Below are 13,388 nucleotides of genomic sequence, written 5' to 3' on the forward strand. Positions count from 1 at the left end.
AACAAGATTGCACTGTTGTTGGATTTGGAGGGGGGCGTTTCAAATCTGTTTCTTAGGCTGCGGATCTTGATAGCACTGTCTTCCCTATTATTAATAATAATAATAATAATAATAATACATACATACGAAATTTGCATTAATCAAAATACAATATTTCAGCGTATTGTATGACCGGGCAATGCCGGGAGGTCTGCTAGTATATATATATATATATATATATATATATATATATATATATATATATATATATATATATATATATATAGTCAACATTTTTTCTCTATCGCGTAGTTCATTAAATAAAATAAACGTTTTGTGTTTTGTTTTGTTTTGGAAAGGGTCGAAAATAGAATTAATAGACAAAAAACGTGTATTTTATTCACTTAAATATATATAAATATATATTTAAGTGAGAATGTGTGTATGTGTGTGAGGATACTTCTCAATCTCTAAATCTATAAACTCAACGAATTTTAAATCTACAGATTCGAAATTTGCTATATAGGTTATTTAGACACGTGAAAACTTTTTTAAATGTTTCCATCCGGAAAAAGGGGGTTCTAAGGGGTTACATTTGAAATATTCGTCGGATTTTTTTTTTGGTTGCTGTTTCACGATTTCGAATAGTTCACATTACAGATTCCTCATGTTAAATTTTAGTCAGTTTAAAAACTGTTTTAAACGGTCGTGTTACGTTGGTCGAATGGTTATCGTGCTAAACTAACACTCTTTAGGTTTTAGTTTCGATCTCAGCTCGAGTATTTTTTTTACTTACGAAAGAAAATTTTGTTTGTATTCAAAACAATTATAAAATTTAATCGCAAAAATTCGAAACGTTTGATTTTTTAATAAAAAAAATTATATGCTTAATCTCCTTTTTCGTTAAAATCTATCAGTCTATAATTAATCCGCCAGCTCGTAAATGACAACCTTCTTTCTGGCAACAATGTGGGTTTAAGCAAGCCCATTCTACTGCGGATATTTTTTAATCGTCACTCATGAACCCATATACCATGCACTGTATCTCTTGGTATATTAACATCCTTTTACAAGGTCTTACATTAATAACTTCTCATGAAATCATGCAGCATTTCTGGGAAAATACGTAACATAATCAGATCCATCCAAAACAAGAAAAAAATGCAGGTTGTCCTTGATGGCCGTTTTTTAAACAACACGATATTAATGCGGTTGTGCCTTAGATCTTTATTATTTCTGATGTTTATAAATGACTAATCTGATGAAATTGTATCCGAAATGGGTACATAAGTAATTACTATCCTTGTTTTTATTGGTGATAATATTTTAGCTTACGGTTTTATCTATTTATTCACTCTTTGCTTTGTTTTTTAGGTATATGGCGATTATCTACCCACTCAGGCCGAAAACCACTAAGAAGACAGCTCTGCTGGCGATCGTTATTATTTGGAGTCTGTCGATTCTGATTCCGTTGCCAACGGCACTAAAGGCCCGCACTATCAAATACGTCAACCATACCTCCGCTCCGGAGTACTGCATTGAGAAATGGGAGAAAAAGGATATTCACCTGCTTTTTGGCATCACCATTCTCACTTTGCAGTATTTTCTTCCTCTAGTGATTCTTATCTTCACCTACGGCAGCATCATAGTTGTCATGTGGGTGAAAAAGATCCCCGGCGAAGCTGAATCCACCAGAGACCATCGGATGAAAGAATCGAAAAAGAAGGTAGGTCGAAAAATTTTGCGATTATTTGCAACTCTTTTTTTATATCTCCAATCAGACCAGATTGTGCACTGACATGAGCATTGTTCTGACAGTTTGATCAGCCTTACTACTTCTGAAATAATTACGTTGACACACCGGTTCTGGTTAGATTGCCGAAATTCAGAGACATTGAGTCTGGTCATATATAAGATGGATGATCATTTGAGAATACAAGCTCCTCTATGTGATGTGGTCGGTGATTACGCAACCACTGCCTCACAATTACACGTGCAGCCACTCTTTCAAGAGATACCCATTGCTTTTAAGGACTGAATGGAGCTCATGACTGGCTCACGGCTAATTGGAAGCGAGTGTTTCATTTGTGGCACCCATTACTCGAAGATTGATGTACGGGGCCAACAGGCTCCCTCTATCAGGTTTGATTTTTCAATAGACTCTCCCTTTCCTAGATATATTGTTAGTACCCGATGCTTGGTAACCTTCCTTAATATCAGTGGGATGGTAACAGGGTTTACATCTTGCCTAAGCATGAGGAACTATGCACGGCACTGTCGATCATCACTGTGGGGTATTATACAGACCCGCTTAACTGAATGCATACATCACGTAGTATTCCCAAATAGTTACCCATCTGGTACTGGGCAGGTTTAACGTCACTTAACATCGGTAAGCTAATGAGAACTGGTGCGTCAACGTAATTACGCCGTATCATGAGTGTACAAATTGTAACAATTGAAAAGATCGATTAAATTTTTTCCAGGAATTATTACAGTGATGAGATTTTTTATGGTTATCCGGTGCTTGTCCAAAAGTTTCCCTTAAAAAAACGAAAAAATAAACACAAATCTGTATTATGTTGTACTGGAATGGAGAGAAAACATCGTATTCCAAAAATCACGTACATTTATTCTTATACAGAAAATCACCTTAAGCCGAATTTGAGTGTTGCCAATGTTCCTATGTTAAAAATGGCTTTCTAAAATCTGACAAGTTTTAATTATTTGGAATTTACTTCTTTGTTTTTAATATGGCGTCACGATATCGTCGCTGTTCGTTTAGCCAGAAAATTTTATTTTCTTTTTTTATAGATTTATAGATTAAAAAAATACCCGTTCAATGAATAAAAAGTAAAAATAATTCATCGAGCAAAACAGTTTTACATCAGTTTATATCACCTTCACGAACATTGAAATCAAGATATAAAGCCAGTAAACGTAATTTCTGAAATCTTTATTCCAGTTTCGTTTAAAACTCATTGTAGTATATTCATGCGACATACTCACGTTGACACATCGGTTCTCATTAGATCACCGAAGATGAGCAACGTTGAGCTTGGTCAATACCAGATGGATGACTATTTAAGCATACCAAGCGTTGTATGTAGGGAACGTCGATACCTCCGCACAAGAGATGCAAAAAAACTAACTTTGTTATTTCACCAAGTAGAGATGTGACTTTGAAACTTTCTCCTTTAGAGGAACTCGGTTCCACCTGCTTATGGTGAGTGGCGCTTCGGTACAGTATCTTAATTCCAGACAATGCATAAAAGTTAAGCATTAATCATAGGTATACTTAAGAAGAAATTGAGTCTTTAGTGGAATGGCGAATGGGGTCAAAAATGTTTGTAACCCTCAACGCTGCCAAGACAAAGCGCCTTTCCTCTAATACTTACATAAAACCTTACTATGGCCAGAGATACATTACCTGAAAGCGCTTCGTTTAAGCTCCTTGGCTTAACGTTCACATAAAACATGAATTAGAATAGATACATCGAGATCATTGCCAAGGCTGCTGCTAAAAAGGTGGGCTCTCTCTAGCGTGCTAGAAAGTTACTTACGCCTGAAAGTATCTTGTACCTCTACAAGGCAGCCATTCGCCCGTGTATGGAGTATTGTTGTCACATTTAGGTTTGTGCATTTGCTACTGGTCTCTCGCTCCTGAAAAAGGTCCAAAAGAGAGTTGCCAACCTAATAGGTCCCGAACTGTCATCTAAGCTTCAGCCTCTGTCCCATCGACGAAATGTTGCATCCCTCTGCCTGTTTTACAAGTATTTTAATGCTGGATGCTCTGACGAACTACAAGCCCTTGTACCCCTCCGACGAAAATACCTCCGACAAACCCGACAAGCACCGAAATCCCATCCATACACAGTCGAGATCTCTAGATGTAAGAAAGCCTTATACTATAATAGCTTCTTCCCCAGAACTGCTCGATTTGGAATTCTCTTCCGGATATCCGCTGTCCAACTGTACTGACATGCAGAAGTTCAAGTGTAATGTAAACAGACATCTTGCTGCTAAACTCCCTACATAGTATCCCTACAACTTAGGTCCCTGATAGTAGCCCCCACATCAAAGTGGCAATGTGCCTTGTTTGGAGTGAAAATGTAAGAATTAAAGAAATCAGGGAATCTGGCTTAATTGGTGTTTAATGACTATGTATCAAATTTAATGCAAATCTGAAATATTCGAATTTAAACACGCGTTAACATGTACACATCCGAAATCAAACACGTTGTAGTAGAGTACGTCATAAGGAACATGGGACTAGTAATAACTCGAATCCTTGTTTTGTAACAACGACATTTACTCTCCAATAAAATGTGATCATACGACGTGCTCTCGAACGTGCTCCCGAATCTGCTTTCGAACATGCGTTCTATCTCTCTCTCCCTCTCTATCTATCTATCTCTCTCTATCTATATATCTATCTATCTATCTCCTTTATATAGTCTTTTTTCTTTTTCCTTACCGTGACGCCATTTGGCTCACGGCTCGGTATTTGCGTATAGCCGCCATACGCGCTCTGTTATACATACTATGCCACTATAAAACATGGTGAATATTATATGATGTCAGAAAGCAAAGGCATCTAAATTGTGATGGAAAGTTTAAACCCCTCTTCGCCCACTGCCCATGAAACACATTTAAACTAAATATAGCCCCTATTACTCACCCTAATGTCTGGGAAATATGTTCCAAAATTTATATTGATCGCTTAATCAGTTTAAAAACGAATCCCGCACATACATATATATAAATACTTATACATACTTAACATTGTATAAATTAGAAAATGGTTATACACGTGAAGTTGAAGTATTATTTTGTATGCATCGGGAGATCTAAATGATTTAATATAAAAAGATTCATTTTCTAAAAAATAAAATTGTAAACATACAACTCTATATACGAGGTGCCTTCAAAAAGTTTCCGCATTTTTTGTACAGGCATTTAAAATTGTTGTAAACTCTCGGAAAGTCAGTACGTTATTATACATAATTGATAATTTTTTAATAATTTCATGTTCAAATGAATAACTACGGCAGGAATTAGAATGCATCTTATTAAAGTCTGAATGCCACAGCTGGTAAATTTCAAAAATACAATCTGGACGCAAGGACACTTTAGAAAAACGATATGCACTAAAATTATGTTTTAAACTTGATAAATATTCCATCGAAACGTATAGACTGCTTCAGACTGCTTTAGGATCATATTGAATGAATCGAGCATAAGTTGTTTAGTGGCATAAGAGATTCAAGGAAGGTAGAGAATTTGTGATAGATGATGAGAGGTGTGGGAGGAGTAAGGAAGTTAGAAACCAGAGTTGATTGGTCGAATAAAGTATTTTAGGGATAAAGACCGTCGTGTGTCTATAGAGATAATAAGCGCACAGTTTGGTGTCAGTGTGGGAACTGTATAGAAAATTATTCGCAAGGAACTGAAGATTCGGAAGGTTTGCGCGAAGTTTGTCCCAAGGCTGTCCCATCCTTGTTACAAACTATTTAACCAAGATTGGCATCAAGACAGTTCCTCATCCTAGCCTCCCTATAGTCCGGAACTTTTGCCTATGCCCTAAGCTCAAGGACCTTAGAATCTGTCATTATGAGACAATTGAGAAGATAAAAGAGTATGTGACGAGTCTAATTGGCACCAGAGGACTTTTATGAGACGTTGCGGAAATTGTTGGAACGGTACAATAAGCACATTGCAACTGCAAGAGATTACTTCGAAAGGTATCAGTTTCATGTACTATCAATAAAAGTTCTCATACGAAAACGTTTGGACACTTATTCAAAGCACCTCGTTTCTATATAATAACACGTGTAATATAAATAACACATTTTGTATTTGTAGTTGACGTGACATCTTATAATCTAGCCGAATCCTTGTTCAAAGATGCGTCTATTTATTGATCTAGTTTATCATTGGAAGATAATTAGAAAATAATTTTTGCTGAGATCAAACTTTAAAAAGTTTTTTTCATGTGATATAAATATATATATAACCCTAATTAAGATGTTACAATTTTTTCGCTTTGTGTATTCAGGTAATTCGACAATAGTTATTTGTCTTGGTCAAATCCTTAAGACTCAAACATATAGCCGAATATAATCCGTTAGGGTTACTACCGAGTAATCTATACTCCTGTAATTGTGTGTGTGTTGATATTCATATTAAAAACCTTTCTTTTTCTAATTATTTAAAAAGAAAATAAAAATGGATCGTGGAATTGCATTCATTTTCAAAAGATCTACCTAATTTGCACATCTTTTAAACATTCATTTTAATTAATTCCCTATTAGTTTTTTTTTCGATTTTCTGATGGGGTTATCATTTTAGTTAATTATTACGTGTAATTATATTTATGCAGATATTCTACATAATGTATACTTGCGTAATATTTGCGTAAAAAAAGTTATAGCAAACACAAAACTCTTTCTATATATATATTTATGTATGCGTATATATATATGTTTAAAAAAATTGCCTACCCAACTTCTCTGTCAGTTTTTTGTCTACAGACATGAAACTTAATATATAAGATATTCGAACCCATGCAGAACTTTATATTTGAGTTTGAGCCGGAGAAAATTGTTGCTTAAGTATGAAAATTAAAGAAATGGAATTTGCCAAGTGAAAGTCAAACGACGGTATTACGAATATGCATGCCTAACGTAATAGCTATTGGTTCGTGTTTTAATTTTTAGCCTTGCAGCAAACATGTCTTCAGATCTCAGGCATTAACGTCAAAGGAAAAAGTTAATCGTAAGCTAAACAAGTCCATTCGAAATTCCAACAGGAAAATTCCTGACTTCGACAAGAAACAACGGGAGAAGATTGGCGGTTATATCGACTGAGATGTTGCGTTGGTTTTTATTCCTATTATATTTGGTGGCGCACGAGTCATTCCTTTTTTTTTTTTTTTACTTTTTAAATCATTACTATATATTGGGTCCAATATAATATAATAATAAATATGAAATCTGCATTAATCAAAATATCATATTTAAGCGCATTTTACGATCGGGCTAAGTTCACAGGAAACATGAGTTGGAACAATTACATTGAAGGCATTGCCAAGGCCGCTGCAAGAAAGACAACTACTAACACCCGAAAGTATCCTGTACCTCTATAAGGCCACCATTCGCCCATGTATGGAGTATTGCTGTCACATCTGGGATGGTGTATCTGCTACTAGTCTCTCGCTCCTTGACAAGGTTCAAAAGAGAGTCGCAAACCTGATAGGCCCTGAACTGGCATCTAAGCTTCAGCCTCTGCCCCATCGACGAAATGTTGCATCCCTCTGCCTGTCTACAAGTATTTTAGTGGTGAATGCTCGGACGGACTGCAAGCATTTGTGCCCCCACGACGTAAGTACCCTCGACAAACCCGACAGGCTGCTAAATCCCACCCCCACACTGTAGAGATCCCTAGATATAAAAGATCTTTCTACTCCAATAGTTTCTTCCACAGAACCGCTAGACTTTGGAATTCCATTCCAGGTCCATGCTTCCCCAACAGTACTGACCTGCAGAAGTTCAAGTGTAACGGGAACCGACATCTTGCTTCTCAAATCCCTACATAGTACCCCAGTAGTTGTTGCCCCTGATAGTAGCCCCCTACACCAAAGTGGCAATGTGCCTTGTTTGGGGTGAAAATGTAATTTTAAAAAAAGCGTCGCGGCCTGCTGATTAATATTATTTCGAGCTCTTCAATTTTGTTATGGTAATATATGTTGGCCTATTATGCATGCATATATTTAGTAGATAAAACGAAGCTGAAAATAAAATATGCTGCAGTAAATATACAAATGCCATTGCATTAATAAAGCCTCTCAAATAGTTAAAGAGCTACAAAGATGAGAGTGTAACAGAATTTATTTTTCTACATAGTCACCACCATTCTTCAATGCACAGAGATGAACGAGGGATTTGCATGGGCGTCCGGGGTGCAGTTTTACACTCGATGGTTGTTACAAATATAAAGCTCCTATTTTTTAACACAAATGTTGAAGAGTTACGAACACGGGAGTGGTATCATTAAAACTAGCAACCTTTTGTGATCCAGAATTTATTTTTCTAAATAGTCACCACAATTCTCAGTGAACTTTTGCATGGAATTCAATGACGCTTCTCTAGCTTTGAAGGACGTTCGTGACAGTGGTTGCTTTCTTAGAGTCTGACACTGTAAATATCTACAACAAAGAGAGGAAGCTTTCAAACCATGAATGCATAAGCTATATAACAATGCAACATGTAAATCTCTTCTGGTGCATTTGAGCAGAACAAAACAAATAGGAGATCGATTGCACGTATTAAAAACAGCATACGTTTGTTTTTTGTTCAGAACTTTCTCAGAAGATACAGAATGTCCAATTCTATCGTTGTCACAAAATTCGTATTATTTGCATTTTTTGGATTACTGTAATAATCTTCGGTGTTTTTTTTCGCAACGTCTCAGTCGATATAACCGTCAATCTTCTCCCGTTGTTTCTTGTCAAAGTCAGGAGTTTTCCTGTTGGAATTTCGAATGGACTTGTTTATTTTATTAACGGAGATAGTACGCTCTCGTTCCGTCAGCAATTTTAGTAACTCGAAATACTATTTTTGAGTGTCACGCACTGGGATTGAACCTTCAACCACCAGAAAACTGTAACAATTAAATTCACTAAAAACTTGTATTTACGACGCTACGGGCAATTCTAGGGTGAATTTTAGGAATCCTAACTTTTTCTTGTTTTTATATACACAATATTGTTATTTATCACTTTACGTCACTAATTATTTACACACATGTGTGTTCGTGTGTGTGCGTGTGTGTGCGTGTGTCAGGGGTGTAAGTTCCGCCATAGAAGCGTTGATTTAATTTGAATAAAATAAAATGCGCATCAGACGAGCTTGAAAGGCAAATTACAACGCAATATTTAGATTAAAAAACAAATATTTTACTTGTTTGGAATTTTTTTTAAGTATATTTCGAAGTCAAACTCTTTTTTTCTTGTTTCTTCTTCTTCTTCTTCTTCTTCTTCTTATATTGAAGTTGAAATATTGAACTTTATAACATGGCAAGAAAGAATAAAAAAAGAATTAAAAAAAAAAGATGTATCAAATACTGAGGATGCAGTTTGACTCCGAAATATATTTGAAATATAAATTTAAAACAAGTAAAAGATTTTTTTATTTTCTCTTTTATTATTTTTTACACGATAACTTGCTTGTACAGCAACATCGCGTTCAACAAAGCCTTCATCCAATGATGACTTTGCGTTCAGGCATAGTTTCGGGACTGAAGCATGATTGCCACTATCCCAGAGCGCCCCAGCAGTATCTCACGATGCAAACATATTTGTATGATTGTTGTCAATGTGTGGAGTTGTCATATCCACGATGATGCAGATATTTTCTTGTATTTTCTTTATGTATTTTTTCTTGATGGGGAAACATTAAGATTATTTCAGAACTTAGATTTCCTCTCGTAGGTCTTCATATATATGTATACACACATATCTATCTATCTATCTATCTATCTCTCTCTCTCTATATATATATATATATATATATATATATATATATATATTTATTTATATATATATTTATATTTATATATATTTATATATATTTATATATATTTATATATATATATAAATGACAATTCGTGAAACTTCACACGTTATACAGCAACACTAACGCATACGCAGATATTAAATTTTAAGCTGATCTGCGTAATAGAGAGCAAACGGCAGCCATTTTGGTGACTTGCAATTTTTTTCAGAGTGCCAACTTTATGTGCAAGATGGGACGTAAAGCTGAGAAGTCTATAATTGTTCAAAGACTCCATAATAAGATTTCCACCTTAGAAATTGCCAAAGAATTACATCGTGATCATCGTACAATGAAAAATTATCGTACTACCCCTAAACTTTGAAACGGGCCTTCTGACAAAGGGAAAATTTGTAAGAAATCCTATCTGTCACGTCGAACGATGAGGAAGATCAAGAGAGAAGTTCGCGGTAACTCACTTGAAACTAGCAAACAAGTTTTTGAAAAAACTGGCGTTCCTGATGTGCCCAATTCAACTCATTGCCATATCCTGAGGACGATTGCAAAATTTGGAAACCATAGGTCCGCCCTTAATTGAAGGATATTTGAAGTTCAGTCGAACAGTTGCCATAAAAATAAAGATAAAGCTGGGACAAACTCGCAACATCTCTTCTGTGAGATAGAGGTTGCAGAGAAGAGAAAAGGACATCTCCTACGAGGCTACAAAGTCTTTTTTAACTTTATCAAGGCAGGGAAAGTCCTTTCTAGAAGCTCCTGACCAGATGTGGCAACAGTATTCCATCCTTGGAGGCACCTGGCTCTTATATAAATTGAGAACTGCATCAGCAGTGAGATATCTACTGGATCGATAGAAGGATCTCAACATTTTTCCAGTGGCCTTGGCAACAGATTTGATGTACGTGTTCCATTTCAGATCAGGAGTAAAGGTCAAGCCAAGAAGCTTGTCAAAACATGAGGCCTCCCCAAGATGAGAGCCATTCATTTCAGTTGATGCCAGATGGGGATCAGAGCGTTGATGATGTAAAGATAAAAGCTTGGTTTTAGATGCATTAAAAGTAAGAAGCCACTCTCTTCCCCATTGTACCACGCGCTCAAGATCAGAGTAGAGGGGACCAGAGAGAACTTGGTCGTTTACAGTCTTATATGTGCTACCATAGATAGTAGTGTCGTCAGCATAAATGTCTACGAATGACGTAAGGGTGTGATTTGGAATATCATTAATGTAGATCAGGAAGAGAGTTGGGCCCAGGATGGACCCACGAGAGACTCCAGCATTAATACTGTGAGCTTCTGATTTCTGCCCATCAACCACTACTCTTATGAACCTATGAGAGAAATAATTTAATAATTGAGAAGACATTTCCAGCTATACCATAGCTGCAGATCTTGTAAAGTTAACCTTTATGCCATACCCTATCAAAAGCCTTTGATATGTCAAGAGCAATTGCCCTAGAAAGGTAGCCTCCGTCGAGAGATTAACTAATCCTATGAGATATAACTGTAAGCACATCTGCTGTAGATCTAGCAGAACGGAAACCATATTGAGTGTCACTAAGAAGGTTATTTTTGCTGAGATGGTTGATTACTTCTCTATTTAAAACAGATTCCAGCAACTTACTCATGACGCACAGGCGGTTTATTGGTCTTTACTGAGAGGGAGATGAGCGATCACCTGAATTCTTAAATACAGGACATATTGATGAGATCTTCCAGGGTGATGGGAAGCAATTCTCCTTAAGATAACTTTTAAACAGTTTTGTAAGTATGAGCGTTAGTTATGGTTGAAGTTTTTTGAGTACTATAATTGGAATACGGTCAGGGCCGGTTGCTTTACTGGAATCAAGCTTTTTGGTCAGCTCGGCAAGATCACGTAAAGATATATGTATATCACATAGCGTGTTTTTTGATACAGTAGGCAATATTGGGGGTTGACGGCCTTTGTCGCAAGGGCTGGAATTAGCTGCAAAGTTCTTGACAAAGAGTTTGGCTTTGTCTAAGGCTGATGAGATTACACCAAGTCCATTGATGATAGTTGGGATAGAGCACATGCTCTGTTAAGGATCCTGTTTGATATTTGCCAAAACTGGTGGGAACCAAGCCGCTGCTCAGCTACCTTGGACTTGACAGACAGAGCATACAACTCTATGATATATAGCCCATAATATATAGCCCATAATATATAGCGCATAATATATAGCCCATAATATATAGCTCATGATATATAGCCCATAATATATAATTCATCATATATAACTCATAATATATAACTCATAATATATAATTCATCATATATAACTCATATTATATAACTCATATTATATAACTCATAATATATAACTCATAATATATAACTCATAATATATAACTCATAATATATAGCTCATAATACATATCTCATAACTTACCCTCCCTTTTACTACTTTACGGGGAACTTATCATTTAAGATTATCTATATAGGATTTAGAAATATATATATATATAATACATAGTGAAATTTTTATTTATATAGGTTTTATTGACAACATAACTCCGATAATCGACCATACATATCGATACATTAAACTTCATAGGTTTTCCTTACATTAGCAAAAAGCCGACCGTTTTATTTGAATACTTCACTTATATCTTCACATTTTTGTTTTATATTCAATTAAATTACTTTCTATCCTTAATTCAATCATTTTTACTGTATTATTTTACTATTTTTTGTTTATCTTTCATGCCATTCTCTTGACCTTTTAATTACCCGCATATGTTCCAAAGAAGTCTTTCACCCCCGCCATCCGTCCTATATATCATGGGAACCACACCCACCAACACATCGGAACGAGAATCCCCAGATCAATTCATATAATAACGCCGGTTTGTTTCCTTTCTCTGCTTCCCCTTTTATTTTCTTTATGCGTCTTCAACCGTTCCCTCCAAGTTGAGCACATAGGGACTGACACAATTTTTTTTTCTCTTCCCATCATGTAACTAGAAACACGAAAAACGGCTCAAAATATACCGTATCTTATAACTTTTATAAATTTACTTTACTATATTTTGGACATTATCTTATTGTGTCTCTATTTCAAGTCCACCCTTAAAACATCTGATTCGAAAAATATCCTGAGTTTTTATCAAAAATATTACGGAGGTTTTTAATATATAATATAATCTACAAAAGGAAACAAGTTCCAGCAGACACTTCATACAGGAATTATTCCAACTAAAAATGAGGCGGAAAAAAACGTCCAAATTTTCACTCAAAGAATTATCACTAAGGACCAAAAATGCCTTACAATAAATCGAAATCTACCTACTATGTGGATTCATTCAACAAACTTGGACTCTGACCACAATATACCACTCTATACAAGGATTATCACAACACCCGGATACCATAAATTCATATCTTTTCATTGTATCTACTTTTATTTCAACTATTTTCTTTATCTATGGGCCCTAAAAAGATGTAATTAATTTTTAAATATATTTTTATCGTATGTGCGGAGATAAGCCTCCATCGAAAATCCATGGGTTAATGAAAAAAATCTGAACCGTTCTCTTTATTCAAACAATAAATTTCTGTTCTGAAAAATTATGTTTTGGTAATAAAATTTAAACAAAACAATTAGTAGTTCTATTTGCTCTATCAAATATATTGAGCCAGTCTCTTTTTAATACTGGGATATTCTTATATAATATTACCTCCTAAATATATTTTGTAAGACTCGATATTATACGATTCATTAATTTCTGTTCCTATTCACCTCAGGAGTCTTATGCATATACATATATATATATATATATATATATATATATATATATATATATATATATATATACTAGCAT

The 13,388-nt window shown here is 35.3% G+C and overlaps 1 protein-coding gene across 1 annotated transcript in view; it reads left to right on the plus strand.

Annotated features, from left to right (window-relative positions):
- LOC145276692 (RYamide receptor-like) overlaps positions 1–13,388 on the plus strand; it is a 907,224-nt gene that overhangs the window by 657,984 nt on the left and 235,852 nt on the right. Inside the window, exon 4 of the mRNA XM_080127879.1 lies at positions 1,354–1,705. Within this exon, the coding sequence (XP_079984005.1) occupies positions 1,354–1,705 (352 nt within the window). The remainder of the gene's footprint in view (positions 1–1,353; positions 1,706–13,388) is intronic.

Source organism: Euprymna scolopes, chromosome 5 (genome assembly GCF_053919585.1).
Source record: "Euprymna scolopes isolate OS-2025 chromosome 5, ASM5391958v1, whole genome shotgun sequence".
Taxonomy (NCBI): Eukaryota; Metazoa; Mollusca; class Cephalopoda; order Sepiida; family Sepiolidae; genus Euprymna; species Euprymna scolopes.